The 19,640-nt window shown below is 35.1% G+C and overlaps 2 protein-coding genes and 1 long non-coding RNA gene across 3 annotated transcripts in view; 2 read left to right on the top strand and 1 right to left on the bottom strand.

Moving 5' to 3' along the window:
- FAM133A (family with sequence similarity 133 member A) overlaps positions 1-10,265 on the bottom strand; it is a 48,523-nt gene extending 38,258 nt beyond the window's left edge. Inside the window, exons 1-2 of the mRNA XM_054512629.2 lie at positions 10,162-10,265; positions 9,313-9,381 (exon numbers count right to left, since the gene is read on the bottom strand). The gene's annotated coding sequence lies outside the window, so the exon portion shown is untranslated. The remainder of the gene's footprint in view (positions 1-9,312; positions 9,382-10,161) is intronic.
- Positions 10,266-10,369: 104 nt separating this feature from the next.
- Positions 10,370-18,527, top strand: LOC129045960 (uncharacterized). Its single transcript, XR_008506486.2, has 3 exons — positions 10,370-10,659; positions 17,271-17,356; positions 17,900-18,527. It is a non-coding gene; the product is annotated as an uncharacterized LOC129045960 (long non-coding RNA).
- On the top strand, positions 10,655-12,716 carry NAP1L3 (nucleosome assembly protein 1 like 3). Its single transcript, XM_045901196.3, has one exon. It carries the CDS (start codon positions 10,739-10,741, stop codon positions 12,155-12,157), a length of 1,419 nt encoding a protein of 472 aa, XP_045757152.1. The 5' UTR covers positions 10,655-10,738; the 3' UTR covers positions 12,158-12,716.
- Positions 18,528-19,640: the final 1,113 nt, after the last annotated feature.

The following is a 19,640-nucleotide window of genomic DNA, read 5'->3' as shown; positions in this document are numbered from 1 at the left end:
AACCAGCTCTTTTGGCAGATCTGTTCTCAAGCTCTGGTTTCTGGCACTTTTCCAACCACTTAAATGCCTCAATAACTGCTTTTAAAACAAACAAATAAAACAAACAAAAAACAAAATAAAAAGAAACCCAAAATAAAACAAAATAAATACAAAACTGTACTTCCCAAGGAAAAGTATCCTTCAAATAATAAATAAATTAAGGAATTTGGTTTTTTTAATATACTACAAGAAAGGAAAATTCAATGTGACATGTAGATGATGCTCAATTCAGATAACAAGGCTCTGATAACAAAACAAAAATTAATCTGGTTCTCTCAGTAGCCTTTTTATTTTTTTTATTTAAATTCAATTAGCCAACATATAGTACATCATTAGTTTCAGATGTATTGTTCAATAATTCATCAGTTGCCTATAATACCCTATTTTACTGTGGTAAAAACTCAACATGAGATCTAGCCTCTTAAATTTTAAGTGTACAATACATTATTGTTGACTATAGGTACAATGTACAATGGATCCTTAGAGCTTATTCATCTTACTTAACTGAAATTTTTGAGTAGCCATTTTTATGATATTCACTATACAATTTATTGAAAGGCAATGCCCTGATACTTTGATATATATTTACCTTCAAATGCCTATTATTTGTAAAGCAATTTTCAGATAATTATTTTCTAGAAATCTTGTCTTATGAAATAAAATGCTAATTAAAGAAGGGGTTAAATAAACACTTTAATATTAAATATAGATCTTCATTAGCTTCTAGAATTTTTCTTCTGAAGATTCTGCATGGTCTCCTAGCTATTAATAAAGTATGTGACATACTCCTATTTAGAAGTTGATTACAAAAACACTAATTCTTTAAATCCTGAAAATTTAGTCAAACTAATGTGATTTGCTACATGGCAGTTGTATCAGTATATTAGGCACATTTAGGGGACAATTGTTATATAAAAGTAGAATGTAATTAAAGGTTAAAAATTATTTCTACTTCAGCAGCAAGTGAGAACAGTTCTACTATCAGGAAGCCAGTTCATTAGTTCAAAAAACATACAAAATGTAAGGTAGGCTGAGTAGCCCTAAAGGAAATGAAGAGTTAAAGAACTATATTCCATTGTGTAAGTGCTCCTGGAGAAGATAAGTTTAGTAAGAAAGTTAGAATTTGCTGAGACTCACCATGGTCTAAGCTGTATTATGTTATTTAAACCTCACCATGGCTCTAGGAGGTAGGTACTATTATCTTTATTTTACAGATGAGGAACCTCAGGCAAAGGGAGTTGAGAAATTTGTCCAAGGTCACCAGAAGGTAAAAGATACAGCTTATAATTATATACACAGGTCTGATTCCAAATACTGGAGTATTACTAAAATTTGGATTATAGAATGGATATGATAAGTGTTTTCAGGAAGATTTTTCAAAGAATTATGTATACCCTATATTAGAAGCTGGGAACAGCTTGGAGGTTGCTGTAAGTAGACTGAGCATGTAGTCTAATAATTTATATAATTCTGTCTTTATGTCATTTCTAACCTTTCTTCCAGAGAAGGCTAGACAAATTTTAATGATGTCAGATAAGGAAATTGTATTAGAACATTTGGCTACCTCTAAACAGAGAATGCTTAGTTTTTTAGATAGATAAACAGTGGTTATAGAAGAAAACAGACAAACCTGCTCAATATTATGATTTTGAATTATTGGTTGCATCTGGTTTAAAAGAGTCACTAAAACAAAGTAATGAATCTGGAGAATTTATGGCTCCATTTCTTGCTCCTTTCTCTGTATTAAGCAGATTTTTTGAGGATTACTAAAAGCAACAATGATTTCATTAGATACCCTGTTTATTTATTCCTTTGTAGTTAGTCAAAAATGCAATTTTCTTGCTTCTCTTTCATTGCTGAGTTAAAGAACAGTGAAGTGTTAGGTATCACTGCCTTGAAAGTGAAACATTAGGCTTTACTACATGCTCATCATAGACTTTAATTGAAAACCCTGCCACAGTGGAAAATAACTAAACCAAGGATATTAGTTCTCACCTTGACAATAAAATGTAACTTTGGGTCACAAGGCAAATTCAACTTATTTTCTAAGTTGAAGGGAATGGTGTACATATAAAACACACCAATTTAAGCTGATTAAATTCATTAGCCTTGCCTGTGGATCATACTTATTTAACTGGGATGGAAATCCCTACATGGCTCTGTGAATTGTGTAATAATAATAGATAAAACTTACTGAGCCTTTATGCATCTGCTAAACAATTTATATAGATAATCCCCTTAATTCTTATATAACAACAAATGGGGCAGTTCCTAACATTATCCTCTTTGTATAGATAAAGAAACTGAGAATTAGAGATGTGTGACTTGTCCAGAGTCATACAGTCAGTAAGTGAAAGAATTTAAGCCCAGACAGTCAGGCCCCAGAGCCTGTGGTGTTGCCTGAAACTCACAGGAAAGTGGATTGGATCATCATAGCACATCTTCCTGGGTGTCAGTTTTACTCAAGGACAGGAAATCTTGTCTTACATAAAAACTAATGTCAATAATTCATAGAATACACATTAAATATTGAAAATAAATTTATAGTTAAAATGTATAGATTTCAAGAGAGTTTCCTGCTTTCAAAGGGTAGCTTGAGGTCATACCTTCAGGCTCCTCAAAGTACAGGTTCCTCTGCCATAAGGAATACTTAAATGGAAAAATTCCTAGGGTGTTTTTCATTTAATTATGGATTGGACACATTGGCATTTATTTTAAGCTCTGACTTCCCAGTGTTTGGTTGTTAACCAAATAAAGCTGTTAGGCATGTTAGAATTACTGAAAAACATCTTGTTTGTTAAATCAGCTTGTTCTAGTATACTTCGTCAGTTCAAGCCAACACTCATGTATAAATCAGAGGAACTTGAGGACTAGTGCTCCCAAAGGTACTCACATCATAAAAACATAACTACAACCAGAGGAATGGAAGAGTGGCCATAGCTGTCACTTAAATAAATCCAGATCGAGCACCTCAGTTCAAGAGTTGATTCATTTGTGTTCACTAGAGATGGTAGAGTAAGAATTTAACACCTGGAATCAAACCATCTGGTTTTACATCTGGGCTCTTCTGATTATAAACTATGTGACCTTGGGCAAGTTATTCACTTAAAGTCTTCGTGTTCTCACTGAGGACACTAAGGATGATATGAAGGTAATATTATATGAGGATAGTATGAGGATGATAATGAACCCCTCAATGGGCTCATTAAAATGAAACAGTAAAAGTATAGTACTTGGTTCATTGTCTGATACATTGAAAATGATAAAGTTATTATTCAGTGACAACTATAAGTACATACTACTTAATGCTTAGGGTAATTATCATTAGAGGACCTTTCTTTACTACTTAATCTGCCCCTAAACCAAAATCATTAACATTGGTGAAAATGACTTTTTGAATACATAATAATGTTTGTAAAAGTGTTGCTTGTAGTGACAAATACTTGAAAACACACAGAATGTCCATCCAATAGAGAAGGCCTCAGTTTCCCAGTCTGTATAAGGATATTGGACTAAAGGATCTCTAAAATCCCTTCCACCTCCAACAAGGACAATACTTTCACACAGCTATTAGGTAGGCTTGAGACCACTACTCTAAGCAAAAGGGAAAAAAAGGAAAATCTAAGGCATTTGGTGGGTATTTAAAATTAAGTTACAATGCACAGTACTCTAAATTTAACCAACACATTAAAAGTTAAAAAAAAAGTTATTAATATCAAGAACAGAAGTCACTATTTAATACATTGGGAATTATTTTATTATATTTTTAAATATATGTAGTTAATTGTATGCAAATTTTACACTCTTAACCTTTATAATAGAATAAAAAATAAATGGCATCAAAAATAAACATGAGATATAAATTTGAGGTTGAGATAAAGAAGATTATATAATTTAGGACTGTCAGGAAGTTTAAAAGCTCTCAAGAAAGAAAGGAGGCTGTGTGTGGTGTAAAAATTAAAACAATACTTGGTTTGGAGTTTTATTTGTGTTGTGCTGATTTTTTTTTCCTTTGAAATAACAGGAGACATTCTGTAGGCAGATAATGCCAACCAGGATAAGTGGCTATTTGACCTTAGAACTATCAAGATCTAGTACTATTAGTAATATGAAAAGTAGCAAACAATATTGAATTTTAGTTCTATGTGCCATTCTTAGCCCCATTTTAGAAAGGGAGAACAGAAGTAAGAAAAGTGAGGCAGCTTGCCCAATATCTAATGCAACTAGCAAAAGAAAAAAAAAAAAAAAAAAAAAAAAAACAGGATTCAAGCCCAGCAATTCTGACTCTAGAACCTATACTAAAAATCAGGTCATAATGTCTCAGTAAGGAAATCAAATGCTAAGACTTGATAATTATTGGGATTCTCCTCTTTTATACTCTAAGAAAGGGTTTTGTGAATTGTATGTATATTGTTTGATATAAAAATGGCCATCACCTCTGAAGAGCTGTGGAACATGCATTTGTTCCCACCAGGAAGAATATTTGCAGTACCATAAGATTTGTTTTCCCCCAGAGGATGCACTAAATCAAATTAGTTAAATATATATTGGCATTCTGGATAAAATTTGGCAGAGAATGTCCATTTGGGCTTTTTCTACATTGTCCAAATGTAATGTAAAATTTAGAAATAGTTATTGTAGTCATATACACATGCATGGACACTGATCACCATTTTAAGTCCTTCACAATTTTCCTCCCCTTTTAGAAGAGTTAAATAAAATGCTTCCACACTTGCAATAAAAAATGTTTACTTTATTTGAGTTTTAATGTAAGAATTCTTCAAATGAGTATCATGGGCAAAATATTTTTGAATGCCCTTGTAAAAGTGTTCCTCTGCAATGTGGATTTACATTTTTGAACATGTATGCTATTTTTAAGTTGAAAACTAGCATTAGAACAAATATCCAAATAAGTAACTGATTTTCCTTCTCTGCCATTGCATTAATTATAACTTCCCTTTTAAATACCATGAAGTAAAGGCTATAATGCCATAAGTGTAAATCACAAATATTTCCTTTAAAAATTAAATGTTATAAAAAAAATTAAATGTTATAGCTACATACCATATTCTATTATGTGTACCCTTATTTTAGGAATGAGTATGGAATGAGATAATGTTGCTTTGAAATCCATAGTATGAAATAACAACCAATTATTTATAACAATTCTGTCTTTTAATCATAATTTATTAACAACTTGAAAATACTTTCTATTTACATTTTAGCAAACTGGTCTCTCTTATCAAAGGTGAGAAAAACAGGTGTTATTTGTGTTCCTGAATAATGCTAGCTACCATTCCTGTGGCTGGGCTGTAGACAGCCATACACTGGCAACTCCACAAAAATAGAAAAGCATTTGTGTTTCTTATTTTGATTTATTTTCTAGGTTACCAGTGCTGTTATTTTCCTTTTCTCTCAGATATTTGAGAGCAGAAATGAAAGGCCAAGGATGAAGATCCAGCTACTGTAACTGTCTCCACTATAATTAAATTCTGTTATCCCACAATTTGTTTCTCATTCCCTCCCAAAAATACCTAAGAAATGTTTACAAATTAGGCAAGTAAAATAAGTACACAATGGAACAGAATAGAGAGGCCAACACATATATGGACAACTAATTTTTGATGAAAGTCCAAGGTAATTCAGTAGAGAAAGGAAAATTTTTCAACAAATGATGCTGGGACAATTAGATACCTAATTTCAATCTATATTTTGTACCACATACAAAAATAGGTCAGATCTAAATGTGAAATCTCAGAGTTTAAAACTTCTAAAAAAGCATAGAAGAATATCTTCATGATCTTGGGCTAGGCAAAGATTTCTTGGAGATGACACCAAAAACGTGGTTCATAAAAGAAACAAAGATGATAAATTGGACTGAATCAAAATTACAAACTTCTGTTCTCTGAAAAACTATGAAAGGCACTGTTAAGAGGATAAAACGAAAATCCATGGATCGGGAGAAAATACTTGCAGAACCTATATCTGCTAAGGACTTGTATCCACAGTATATAACAAATTCTTAAAACTCAATAGTAAGACCAGAACCCAATAGGAAAATGGGCAAAATATGAATAGACAGTTCACCAAAGAAGATATGTGGATGGTAAATCACTACAAAAAAAAAAGATGTTTAACATCCTTAGTCATTAGGGAAATGCAAAGTAAAGCCACAATGAGATACTACTGCATACCTACCAAAATGGATAATTTAAAAAGAATGACCATACCAAGTGTTGGTGCTCCTAGTAGGAATGCAAAATTGTACAACCACTTTGGAAAACAGTTAATTCTTAAAAAGTTAAACATACACATAGCATGTGACTCATCAGTTTATTTATATAACATTCCAGAAAACGCAAACTAGTCTATAGAAACAGAGAGCAGATCAGTAGTTGCCTAGGCAGGCACAAGGAGAGGCTTTTGGGGATGATAAAAAACTTTCATTATCTTGATTGTGGGTGATGACTTCACAGGTATAAAGATTTATTAAAATATCACAGTGTGTACTTTATGTACAGTTGTATTATTGTACTTTAATAAAATTGTTTTTAAAAAGAATTAACTTGTGTACTCAGATAAAACCTGTCTAAATGAATAACAACAACAAAAAAAGAAAAACATAAGTCCACAAATAAATGAAATTGCAATGCTTTGCTTCTTAAATATCTACAACAAAGATAATGCTATTAGCACTTACTGCATATTACGTATATGTGTTTTTGTGAAAGGGGTGGTAGTCGGGATTGTGTATATGTTCAAAACAGAGAAGGTATAAACGGATGTCAAAGAGCCATGTTCAGCCTAAATATAACAATAGATTCTGTGTTAAGCATCATCTCATGTAGAAGTATGAACATTTGACCCCAAAAAAGAATATCATAAAATAATGAAACAGAGAACATATCACTATGCAAGTAATTTAAAGATGGCCTTATGAAGAAAAATAAGCATATCATATGCTAGAACTAATACTTACAAAAATATTCACAGTAGAAAATATATGATATAATGCATAAATTAAGTGCATTATATAAAGAAAATACTTATTTTCTTTCAGGAAACTGCAATAATAAAATTAAGTTAACTAATAGATCAAGAAAAGCCTCAAAAATGAAAATACGTTACAAGATACCTAAGGTAGTATATATGCATCAAAAGTAGAGCACTGTAGTTAGAAGTCACCTATATAGTCTTTGGCTTGGGAAAAAGGAAGAACAAAAAAATCAAAATAGTTCATTAATAGCTCTGTATGAGTTTTTTTTTTTTTTTTTACAAGTCTTTCTCTTTTTATTCTCCTTGTTTCATTCCAACTTTTTTGTTTCAGTGTGATTAAGTACTAATCCTTGAAAAGCATTGTTTAGATGACAATTAAATTGAAATTAGGTAATTTAAAATGAAAGCTGTAGTTAAGATGCATTTGTCCAATGTTATAAGTCAGAACAGATGTATTTTCTAAAGGAGTCACAGTTGTCTTAAATCAAGGCCAAAATTATTTTACCTGTAGGATTTCACCACCAATTAATTTCTTTCTTAATTCAGTGGAAAAGAAGCAAAGGGTATAAATAGGCAATTCTCAAATGGACAATAAAAATATGAAAAGACATTCAATCTTACTGCTAGCCTAAGAAATACAAATACATAATGATAAGAAATTAATTTGGGGATGTTCATTAAAGATGTGAATAGTGATTACCTCTCAGTTTGTTTTTAGTTACTTTTCTTGTTTGGATTTCAATATATTATCCAACCTTTGTTCAATGCATATCATTTTCACCAAATATAATGTTATTAAAAAACAGCCACTACCTCATTAGTTGTTTGCAGAAAAATTAAGGCCAACGGATCAGAAAACAGAATTCAGAAACAGAACCAAGCAGTTTAGTTAATATGGTAAATGTCGTATTTCAAGTAAGTGTGAGACAGAGAGATTATCAAATAAACAGTACAAAAAAATTAGCTAGCTAATAAAAATATATTTTAAAAAATATCTGAATCCCTAACTCATTGCTTACTTCAAAATACTAATTCCTGATAGTACAAAATTTAACATGTAAATGAAACCATTACAGTACTATCAAAATATAAGAGCATTCATTTCAAAAAGGATATCTATTATTTCAAATGAAAATAATAAGTTACAGAACAATATTTATTTTTCCATAGTATACGTTTTGATTAAAATTATGAAATGAAAGAATATACACTCAGTTAAGTTTTATTCATCATTATATTACCATCCTCTACCACATGTGGCTGGCATATGGCAGGCACAAAAACATATTAGTTGAATGATTAAATAAATGAACTCATGCATTATTGGTGGAACTGTAAATCATGATAACTTTTCTGGGGAGAAGTTTGGCAATGTGTGTCAAAGAATAAAATGAAAACACAATTTTTTCCAGCACTCCCATTTCTAGGAATTCATTTTATGACTAATTTTCACAAATCCATATAGTAGGTATCCAGGGCTAATTTTTTTTTATAACAGGAAAAAAAAGTGTATGTTCATGGAGAGATGGTGTGGAAAGGAGCTGCTCTACAACAGGAATCTGGTTAAATAAGTTAAGTCAAATATTTCCATGGAATATGCACCTATTTTAAATTAAGATGTTGATCATTTACCATGCAAATATAGCCACAACTGATAAGTTAAATGAGCAGATTACAAAATATAATATGTTTTACATTGAGAACAGTTTATATAAATAAGCAGGTGTGTAGATGTACAAAGAAATTTCTGGAAGGAAATGCATCAAAATCCTAACAGTGGTTATCATTTGGTTGTTAAGATTATGTATTTTTACCATCATTGGAATTTTCTATACTTTTTCCTTACAATGCTTATATACCTTGAAACTCAGAAATAAACAATGAAAGTAAATTTATTTACAAAATAGAAAAGTGTTCCCTAACTTTTTAAAAAAATATGACTAAATGACAAAGCATAAAATCTATAATAAAAAGGTAATGCAAAGATTAATCTAACTTTAATATTTCTCCTCATTTGAAGTGATAATTCATCATGTTTTATATTTTAATTTACTACTTGTATTCCATGAGCAGGTTTAGACACTGAATGTGATTAAGTAGGTTATTTTCTACATTAGTATATCAAATCACCTCTATGGGTTTTTTTGCTTCCACAGAAATATCAAGGTATCTTCCAGCTAAGTCTTTAAAAGACTGTAATATATCCTGTGAATTTTTATACAAATACAGATAGGTAATTCTTGTCATTCATAAAAATGGGCTAAATATGTTTCTTACCTTTAATGAAAAGTAAACACTGGTCTTTTGGGTTGTACCAAGGGAGGTGTTCTGTAGCAGAAATGAATCCTGTAAATAAAAATAACAGATATCTGTTTTAAAACTTCATTTTACAAAAGTTTATTCACATATTACTGGATTTGTAAATCATACTTCAGTGTGGCTGGAATATTAGAAGGAAATTGGTGGCAGATGACATTGTAAAGTATACCCTGACCGAGGATGCACTTTTCGTCAGCACAAATCCCCACCCCCACCCCCCTGCTGTTCATGGAATTGAAAACTGCTGCACAAAAGTATGGAGCAAACCGTCTGCTTTTAAATAATACTACCTAACGTTTGAATGCCCTTGTATTTCATCTACAAGATTGTTGCAAGCATTGAGAACAGCTAATGGCAAGTCAGCAGCAAGGTCGGGGTATATTATATGCCAGTTTAAAAAGAGAAATATAGTAAAAATGGTGTAACTGACTCACGGCAACATGGGTTCACAACCCTGTAGATGGATATAAACCAGGCTTGCCAAACACCACAGATAGTACTTATTAAAACTGATACGTGGACGCATTATGCCTGCTTTCTAGCCCCTTCCCCCTTTGCCGATAAACGACTCCCCTTTTTCCTCCAGTGTAAAAATACACTCCCAAGGATATTTAGATAAAGAGATTAAAAAAAAAAATCATCCATAATCACACTACCCAATGATGCCATTTGGAGCATTTTCATCCAATTTTTTAAAAACAGATTTTTGTCAAGAGGCTCCTGACAAACCAAACGGGAATTCAGGATGAGATGATGGGAGAAAGATACCCCTCTTCCCTTGTTAGGAACCACGGCTAGTATTTTTACCTCATATCTAAGCTTGTTTTTGAGTTATATAACTATAAAGACAGAATTTTGAGGGGAAATAAACGTCTTCCAAGGGTGTGTGCCTCAGCTACCAAGGAGCATCTGGGAAGGTGGGCGGAGCCTGGAGGGCGGCGGGTGCGTTTGGTATTTCATTAGGCTTAGAGCTTGTCAATCAAGCTTGCCCAGCAAATGAGGCGCGAGCTAAGGGCACACTGGGAACTAAATTAACGGCGGTTCTGACTGCAAGGGGTGGGGGCTTGCGATCTAAACCGTGAAGAGATCTTGGGGTCTTACACTGCGCCATTAGGCTGCGGCACGCCTCGGCCCGCCGCGGCTACAGTGAGAGGCCTTGCCACCGCCGCTCTCGCCCAGGCCTCTATTGCGGCTTCCACCTCTACGCGGTCACGGCAGCCCAGCCCCGCCCCGCCCTACGCTACTGCTACCTTCGCCGCTGCTGCAACCTCCTCAGCCCGGGCCTCCGCCGCTACCCAAGCATCCGTGAGTCATTTTCTGCCCATCTCCCGAGCGCGCGGTCTCAGTGGTAGTCACCACATTAAGAGGTTTGCAGGGTTGCAAAATGGCAGAAGCGGATCTTAACATGGTCTCGGAACCTGCCGCCCAAGGGGTTGCTGAAGAGAAGATGGCTAGCTCGTCTAGTGATTCTGGGGAAGACTCTGACAGCAGTAGCTCTAGCAGCAGCACTAGTTGCAGCAGCAGCAGCAGTAGCCGCAGCCGCTTATATAGAAAGAAGAGGGTATCTGGGCCTTCGCGAAGAGCACGGCGGGCTCCGTTGGGTAAAAGTTTCGTGGATCGGCTGCCTCAAGCAGTTAGAAATCGTGTGCAGGCGCTTAGAAATATTCAAGATGAATGTGACAAGGTAGACATCCTGTTTTTAAAGGCAATTCACGATCTCGAAAGAAAATATGCCGAACTCAATAAGCCTCTGTACGATCGGCGATTTCAAATAATCAATGCAGAATATGAACCTGCAGAAGAAGAATATGAATGGAATTCAGAGGATGAGGTGTTCAGTAGTGATGAGGAGGTGCAGGAAGACAGTCCTAGTGAAATGCCTGCCTTAGAGGGTGAGGGAGAAGACGATGACCCTAAAGAAAAACCTGAGGTAAAGGCTGAAGAAAACGAGGTTCGAAAAGAAACTCCTGAGGCAAAGGCTGAAGAAAACGCAGAGTCTAAAGCTTTTCTGGGGGTAAAGCCTGAAATGAAAGAAGAGCCTAAAGTAGTCCCCCAGGCAAAGGCAGAAGATAAAGAACAGCCTAAAGCAGCAGAGGCTAAGGCAAAGGCTGCTGTAATAGAGGCTCCTAAAAGAATTCCTGAGGTCAGGCCTAAAGAAAGAGCGAATCTTAAAAGAGCTCGGAAGGGAAAGCCTAAAAAAGAAGATCCTAAAGGCATTCCTGACTACTGGCTGACTGTTTTAAAGAATGTTGACAAGCTCGGGCCCATGATTCAGAAGTATGATGCCCCCATTTTGAAGTTCTTGTCAGATATTAGCCTAAAGTTCTCAAAACCTGGTCAGCCTATAAGCTACACGTTTGAATTTTATTTTCTACCCAATCCATACTTCAGAAATGAGATGCTGACCAAGACATATATAATAAAGTCAAAACCAGATCACAATGATCCCTTCTTCTCTTGGGGATGGGAAATCCAAGATTGCAAAGGCTGTAAGATAGATTGGAGAAGAGGAAAGGATGTTACTCTGACAACCACCCAGAGTCGCACAACTGCTACTGGAGAAATTGAAATTCAGCCAAGAGTGGTTCCTAATGCATCATTCTTCAATTTCTTTAGCCCTCCTGAGATTCCTAATATTGGAAAGCTGGAACCACGAGAAGATGCTATCCTGGATGAGGACTTTGAAATTGGTCAAATTTTACATGATAATGTCATCCTGAAATCAATCTATTACTATACAGGAGAAGTCAAAGGTACCTATGATGATGGTAAAGATTATGGAAACAGGAAATATCGAAAATAAAAAAGAGGCTGCCTGAAGGAATTTTCAAGCATCTCAAAACTTCAAGCAGGAGTGAAGCAGGTTTATATAGCCTCAGATGGGATGGGGGGGAGCTGCTCTATAACCTCAACACTAGCATTCCTTAGTCTTGTGTTTTCATATTTTCTTGGTAGTCTAAAAAATTGTCTTACAGTGTCTAAGTAGCCTGTTGTAGTGTAATATTCTTCAAAATATGTAAATGTTGTCAGTTATCTAAAGCATGCCCGTTTGGTGCTACAGAGTTTTGATTTTTGTGAAGTCCTTTGTCATGTTCCTATTAAAATGTAGCTGTGAAAACTGGCATAATTGTCAATTGAGACAAATGTTTGCTTGAAAAAAAGAGTTCCTGAAATGCCAATGCAAGTGGTTTTTCTTTTCCAGCCCAGAAAACTAAACGTTTAAATCTGCTTGCACTAACTGTGCCTTCATTACTTTGCTATAGAAATACAGTACTTACATTAACTAGAACAGCTAAACAGTGAAATTTGATTGCTTGAAAAAAGATTAGCATAAATTTAAGAATGTCCATCAAGACCATATACGATATGACTGAGCTTATTTATGTGACATAGTGGTCTATAAGAAAAATGGAGTTATCGTTTACCACTGAAGTGTTACTATGACAGTATTTTTTAAAAGTTTCCTCATCTTATACTGTGTAATTGTGAACTAAAGTTACTAACCACATTTTCTTTGTAATATGTTCTATTTTGTCTTTCACTGAGATGATCACTTTTTATCACTTGATATTCTTTTCATGTTCTATTGCATCCTAAAATAAATGTCCAATAAAGTGTATCATGCTATAAAAATCTAACATTTTTCCTAATTATAAAAAATGTGGGTCTTCTAGAAAAAGTAGAAAACACTGAGGAAAAGGAAAATTTTAAAAAAAGAATACTTAACTATTATTAACGTTCTGATATGTTTCCCAGATCTTAGCTCTTTGGAGGATACACATTCAAGTGATTGGAGAGAAATGGAACAGGGGAGCAAGGCTAAGGGAGAGGAGAAGGGGAGGAGAGAGAGGGAGGGAAAAGGAGAAGGAAGAGGGAGAAGAGGAGGGTGAGAAGGAGGGTGGAAGGAGAGTGGGTGGGAGGGAGCGGGGAAGGGAAAGGAGAATAGGGAAGGGAGGGAAAGGGAGAAGGGTGGGGAGTGGAAGGGATGGGAGGGAGTGGGGATGGGGCAGAAGGGGGTAGAGGGAAGGAGTGCCTCACCCAGAAAGGACATCTATATAAGCTGTTGCTTTCACTTCCAAGAGTAGGATGGGTAAATGACCTAGGAAGAGTAAGTGACCCAGACCCACCCTCCACCTGATTTGGGAGGAGATCACACTCCTAGATGTGGCTTTTTTTTTTTTTTTTAATAGGTGGCAACAACTTTCACTTCAGCATTATGCAGCTAGTTACAGGGTAATGAGATCCTGAGATTTTGGGGTTGAAATTGGCGTGAAGAGGAGGCCCCCTAAAACTCAGCTTACCCAGAGAGTTTTGCGCAGGGCACAAAGGCACAAGCACAACAAATAATAAAGTAGTATTTTATTTCACATTTGCCGTTTCCCCATCCACATATATTTTCCTTCAAAACCTGAAGGAAAGAGCTGTGGCAGGAGGATTTGGGGATTTCTGGGTCTCTAGGCATAAAATTACCTAATAATCTTTCCAAATCCCATCATATAGTTTAATATCTTGCTTTTATCCCTGTTTAACAATAGCCCAGCCCCATATCTATAAATGTAAAAATATTACAATCCATGACACTATTTAACCAATCATGTATGTTTAGATATTTAAGTTGTTAGGATTTATACAAAATCAGGAAGCAAATTATGCTTTTAGCAACACCACTGCAATTTTTAGAGTGCCTTTGTTTTATTTCTGAGATATTTGCATCCATCAAGAAAGGGTATGGGAGCAGATTTACTTATATACCAGGGCCAAAATGAAGACTATAATAAATATGGTGTACCTGGATCACTGCTGCAGAGGTTCCCAAATTGGACATATACTGTGCTTGCCAGACAACACAGCAGAGCCCTTAAAACTTCTACATGGAATGCAAAACCCTTATCGCGTCTTAGAACACTTACTGAAGTATTTAGCCCCTTCCCACTCTGTATTTTCCAATATTAAAGGAATGCATCTCAGAATATTTGCAAAAAAGCAGAAACGCAGAATATAAAAATCATTCAGAAGCACGCTACAGGAAGATATCCTGTTGGTAGATTGGTGTATTTCCTCCCAGTCTGTCTCTTGATTAGATTTTATCACAACTTCTTGGCTCAAATCTAAAGGTTAATTCAAGCTGGGTGGGTGTAAAGGGAAGTGGAAAAGCAGCTTATTGGTGTTTTTACCTTTTTTGTTTAGGGCACTGGTGGGAGGGTAGGGGAAAGGGAGGGGCAGGGTAGGTGCCAAAGATTTTTACATCAGTAAGGCTAGAATTCCGGAAATGCAAGCTCTCTGTGGTGGGTGATTCTACCACACAGAAAGTGGCTAGTGAAAGTGGCTAGAGCAGAGAAACCTTTGGGCTTGCACCTTCGCTGGGCTGCAGGTTTGTCTATCATACTTACCCAGCCAATGACTAATGCCAGAAGGAGGAGCTGACTGGGCTTGAAACTCATGAGCAGGGGGCAGAGGCAGAAGAGCTTTTATTCAGTCTTCGACTTCTTTTTGGTGCGCTGTTTTCCTTTTGCTGTGATTCAAGGCTGAGGCAAGCTACCTCCTTTCCTGCTCCCAACCGGACCAAGGAGGACTCCTCCTCCCCCGCCCCTCCCCTCCTTCTCCTCCTGACTAAGCTGCAGTAGGGACTGCCGAAGAGGTAATGGAAGAAACTCTCTATCCAAGTGGACAAAGTGACAGTACAGATAGTCAAATAAATAATGCAAATTACCCATTATGTCTGAATCTAGCGAAACTGGTGCTCCTGCCGTCAAAAAACTTCAAGGACCATGTGATAAGATAGAAGCCAAATTTAAAAAGGAATTGCAGGCCCTTGAAAAAAAAAGTATAAACTCACTTGATGAGGTAGGTAGGTGTTTGTACCCACCAGCACATGTATTAATTAGGACAGTGTAATAATTTCAACACACTTATGGATTACTTCAAATGTTGTTTTGTGGTTTTTGCAGAGTACATTTTTTTAAATTAAAATGAAATATTTAAGTATTTAAATGCATAGCATTTAGAAGTATACTTTTCTTCAGAATATGCAGAACGTAACAAATTCTCTAGAGCATCTTTGCTCATTGCTATGTAGTTTAGTCCTTATTTTTATTTTGTGATACAGCTTTTAGAGAGTGGAAAAATTATTAGAACTCTTCGCTGAAGTTAATATTTACTTGGAGGGAAAAAAAAAAAAAAAACATACTTAGAGAGCCAATCCAAGTGTGTGTTTGCCTCCAGCTCAGAAGAGTTTAAGTCAACTTTGCGCCAGGTGTGCCTTCATTATTGTGCTGTAAAAATGTGATTTGTTGTGATATGGTACCTTGCAAAATTTTATCACTTGAATAAAGTAGCATAGAGTTAAGAATTTTCAAGAACACATTAATATCAAGTCTCCTGGATTACCTTTTTTTTTTAAATTTTTGTATGACACATAGATTTATAAAGAAAAAAATAAACATAATGAAGTTGTTTTTCTGTTGTAGTGCTGATAAAAGTTAGTGTTTTCAACTGTTTTATTCACCTGTACTCATGAGTTATGTAAGCTAAGGTGATGGAGTATATTTTCTTTCTACTATGCTTCACTGAAAGTTGTCACTTTATCACTGTTTTATTACATCTTCTGATTATGAAAAATGTTCATTAAAGAAATTTTGGAAAATATACTGAAAAGCATAAAAATTATTTTAAACAACTCTGCCTTCAAATATAACCACACTTTTTAAAAAGATTTTATTTATTTATTTGACAGAGAGAAAGACACCAAGAGAGGGAACACAAGCAAGGGGAGTGGGAGAGGGAGATGCAGGCTTCCCGCGGAGCAGAGAGCCCGATGTGGGGCTAGATCCCAGGACCCTGGGTTCATAAGATTACCACACTTTACATGAAAATGTCTATAGCTTTATCAATATAAGTACTATCACGATCACTTTTCATTTAATATATTTTGTTTTAACATATATGAAATGAATATGCCATAATTTATTGCATCAGCTTCCTATCAAGGGCATTTAGGTTAGGAGCATCTTTTTCTAATTGATTAGTAATTGTAAACGCTGTCTTTGAATTAAGGAAAGATGTTGCATATGTTGAAACATTTTCTCTTGATTTTGTTCATTGTTTTCCCTGCAGAAGAGTTTTAATGTTAATACAGTCACATTTATCCTTTCCCCCCCATTATAGATTTTGGGTATTTGGCTTAGAAAGACCTTCCCACATCAAGATGATTTTTTTTAATTGCTCATGTTTCTTACAGTACTCTTATAATTTCATTTAATGCTCTAATCCTTCTGGAATAATTTTGATTTAAAGATTAAGGTAGCTGTACCACTTTTTTTTCTCTCAACACAATTCACCAGTTGTTTCAGTACCATTTATTGAATATTAATTATCCAATGTAATGAATTGCCACCTTTATTATATAATCCATTACCTCATGTGTTTGGGCCTACTCCTGGTCTGTTCTGCTCAAAATAGTTATTCTTGTGCCAGTATAAATCTTTTCAAACAAATCTCTATATACATTTTATTAGCTGTTAAGAAAAGTTCCTTAAAAAACTTGTTTTTAAGATTTTTTTGGATATTTTCACCTATTTATTTTTCCAGATGAGCTGCAGTGTTGCTTTTTTTTCAGATTCCCTCCCCAAAGCCTATGGATATTTTGATTGGAGTTTGTTTGAATTTATAGATAAATTTACAGAGAATCAAGAATTGCATATTATTCAGTCTTTTTATCCAGTGACAATTCTTTCCATTTAATCAAGTCTTTCTTATATCCTTCAGTAGAATTTTAAAGTTTACCTGTTAAAATAGGCTTTTAAAAAATAGTCAGAACCCGTTCTTTAGTTTCTTCTTCCTTAGTCTGCCTTTTGCTGATGCTGTTTTGCTTCTTATTTTTAAATCACCTATGCTTTGGTATTGTCCCTTTCTTTCAGCTTTGAATGGGGGCAACTGTCCCAAAGTGTGATGTGTGAAGAGGTAGGAAGAAAGGAGCTTGAGCATCTCAGTAGCTTCAATTCAGGTTTGTCTCATATCATTCTCTCTCTAAATTGCTATATCTTCTGCCTGAGGCCTTTTGTCTCAATTTATGTTGTTCTCTCCATTGACAGCTTTGAGATGAACAGTAGGTCAGCATGACTCAGTGAAATGGTGTTCTGTGGTGATGTAGTAATTTCTGCTCAACTGACTGGCCGGCATCTGTAGTTACTTGTTGCTTGCCTTTCTTATATTGAAGCAATCTCCAGAAAATAAAGATACTCTGGTATACTTTTCTTCTTTACTTCAGCTCCCCGTTTATTCTGTGTTATGGAGCTGTTTCCAAAAAGGGTCATTTTTTGCTGCTTTCACTATCTGCCACAGGCCTAAATTCAGGGCTTGAACACTTAAAGGAATCTGCACATTTTCGGAGACCTGTGAAAGCAAGGCTCATAGTCCTGCTTTTTTTTTTTTTTTGGTTAAAATTTCATTGAAACTGAAAGATATTCTTTCCAGTGTGTGTCACTTGTGATTGTGGCTGTTTTTTTTTTTTATTTGAAAATTATTTCTGCCTTTATTTTTTATTCAGATGATTCTGTTGCACATGCAGGATTGAGAACCACAGAACAATGTAGAGAAGAATCTCCAAGAGGAGTGTTATATAATGTTCTCTAAATGTATTGACCTCAGAAAACCTTTTCTACAGCAAAGCTATTAACTCTCCTAATTGACTAGTGTTCCTGAAATACCAGTTTGGTGAATTTGGCTTTGGCTAAAAATGTAAATTAGCCCCTCTTCATTTATTGGTAAAAACATCCCTTGACATTCAAAAAAAATATTCTGTTAAAAAAATTTTTTTGAGACAAAGAACTCATAGAAAGATGCAAATATAGTACAGAAAGGTCCTGTGCACCCTATACCCAGCTGTTCCAAATGGTAACACCTTACATGACTATCTATAGTACAATACCCAAATCAGCAAATTAACATGTACAATCTACAGACCTCATTCAGATTTTGTCACATTTTACATGCATTCCTGTATGTGTGTGCATGGATGTGTGTGTGTGCATGCACATGCACGTGCGTGTGTGCACGTGTGTGTGTGTGTGTGGTTCTGTGTAGTTTTACCACATATACAGATTCATGGAACTACCACTGCAATCAAGATTCAGACCTGTTCCATTATCACAAATTAACTCCCTCATACTAATGTCTTCCCTCTTGTCCCTAATGTCTGGCAACCAATAATTTGTTTTCAGTATTGAAATGAAAAAATTATACAGATGGTTATGTAAATGGAATTATACAGTATGTAACTTTTTGAGATTGACCTGTTTTCACTAAGCAAAATAACTTTAACATCCATCCAAGTTGTACCTGTATCAATAGGTTGTTCTTTTTATTGCTGAATAGTATTCCAGTGTGTTAATAACTGATCTGTGACTATGCTATAGGAGAATAAAACCGGGTGAAAAGCAAACAGGACTGCCAGTGCCCAGAACCTCCCATAGGGATAAAAGAAGGAATTACAAGGTCTTTCTTTATAAAATTTGAAAGTTTAATAGTATCAATAGAAAATGCTTGTGATGCTTACTATGCCCCAGAAATATATAAATTATTATTTATGTAACTCTTGCTATAGTCTTAAATAAGTATAATTATTATCTCTATTTAACAAATGGAGAAACTAAGGTACAGAAAGGTTAAGTAACTTGTCCAAGCTCACACAAATGGTAAGTGACAAAGGCAAGCTTTCAACTTGGCTGTCAGGCTTGAGTCCATGTTCTTAACTGCTCTACTATACCACTCTCTACCGTGCTATACCACCTAGAAATGCACCTTCCTTGTCCATTCTCAGGACTAGACAAGGGTTCAAGGGAAGCAGCAGAGAAAAAAATAAGTACAACCTGGAGGCAAAGGTGTTGTCCATCTATAGAAGAAAACTAATAATTTTGTCTTATCTAACAGTAGTGCCCCCTGAATCCATTTATAGCTCATGTCTTAGTAACTTTGCCAAGGTTTATAGCTTAATTAGACCACTGGGTGGGGTTTAGGCCCTGGGTAGTATCCATCATATTCAGGGGTATGATGAGAGCTGGCTTAGTAAATTTATATTTTAATAAATGCAGGATGATTTATTACTATTAAAGATTTCTTTTACCTTTCCAACTTCTTATATACTTATTCCCTGTCTGTTTTCCTGTAGTCAGCAGCAATAAAGAGCCTTTTAAGTCAGTAGATGTAAGAAGCAAAAGAAGCTGAAAAGTGATTTATTCCTCAGCATCCTTGAGCAGAACCTGAAGGGACATTTATAGGATTTGGGCATT

Source organism: Mirounga angustirostris, unplaced genomic scaffold, assembly GCF_029215605.1.
Source record: "Mirounga angustirostris isolate CCGP_5_RB_7025 unplaced genomic scaffold, mMirAng1.0.hap1 SCAF_11, whole genome shotgun sequence".
Taxonomy (NCBI): domain Eukaryota; kingdom Metazoa; phylum Chordata; class Mammalia; order Carnivora; family Phocidae; genus Mirounga; species Mirounga angustirostris.
Note: the sequence above shows the minus strand (reverse complement) of the source record. Positions and strands in the feature narration are given on the sequence as shown.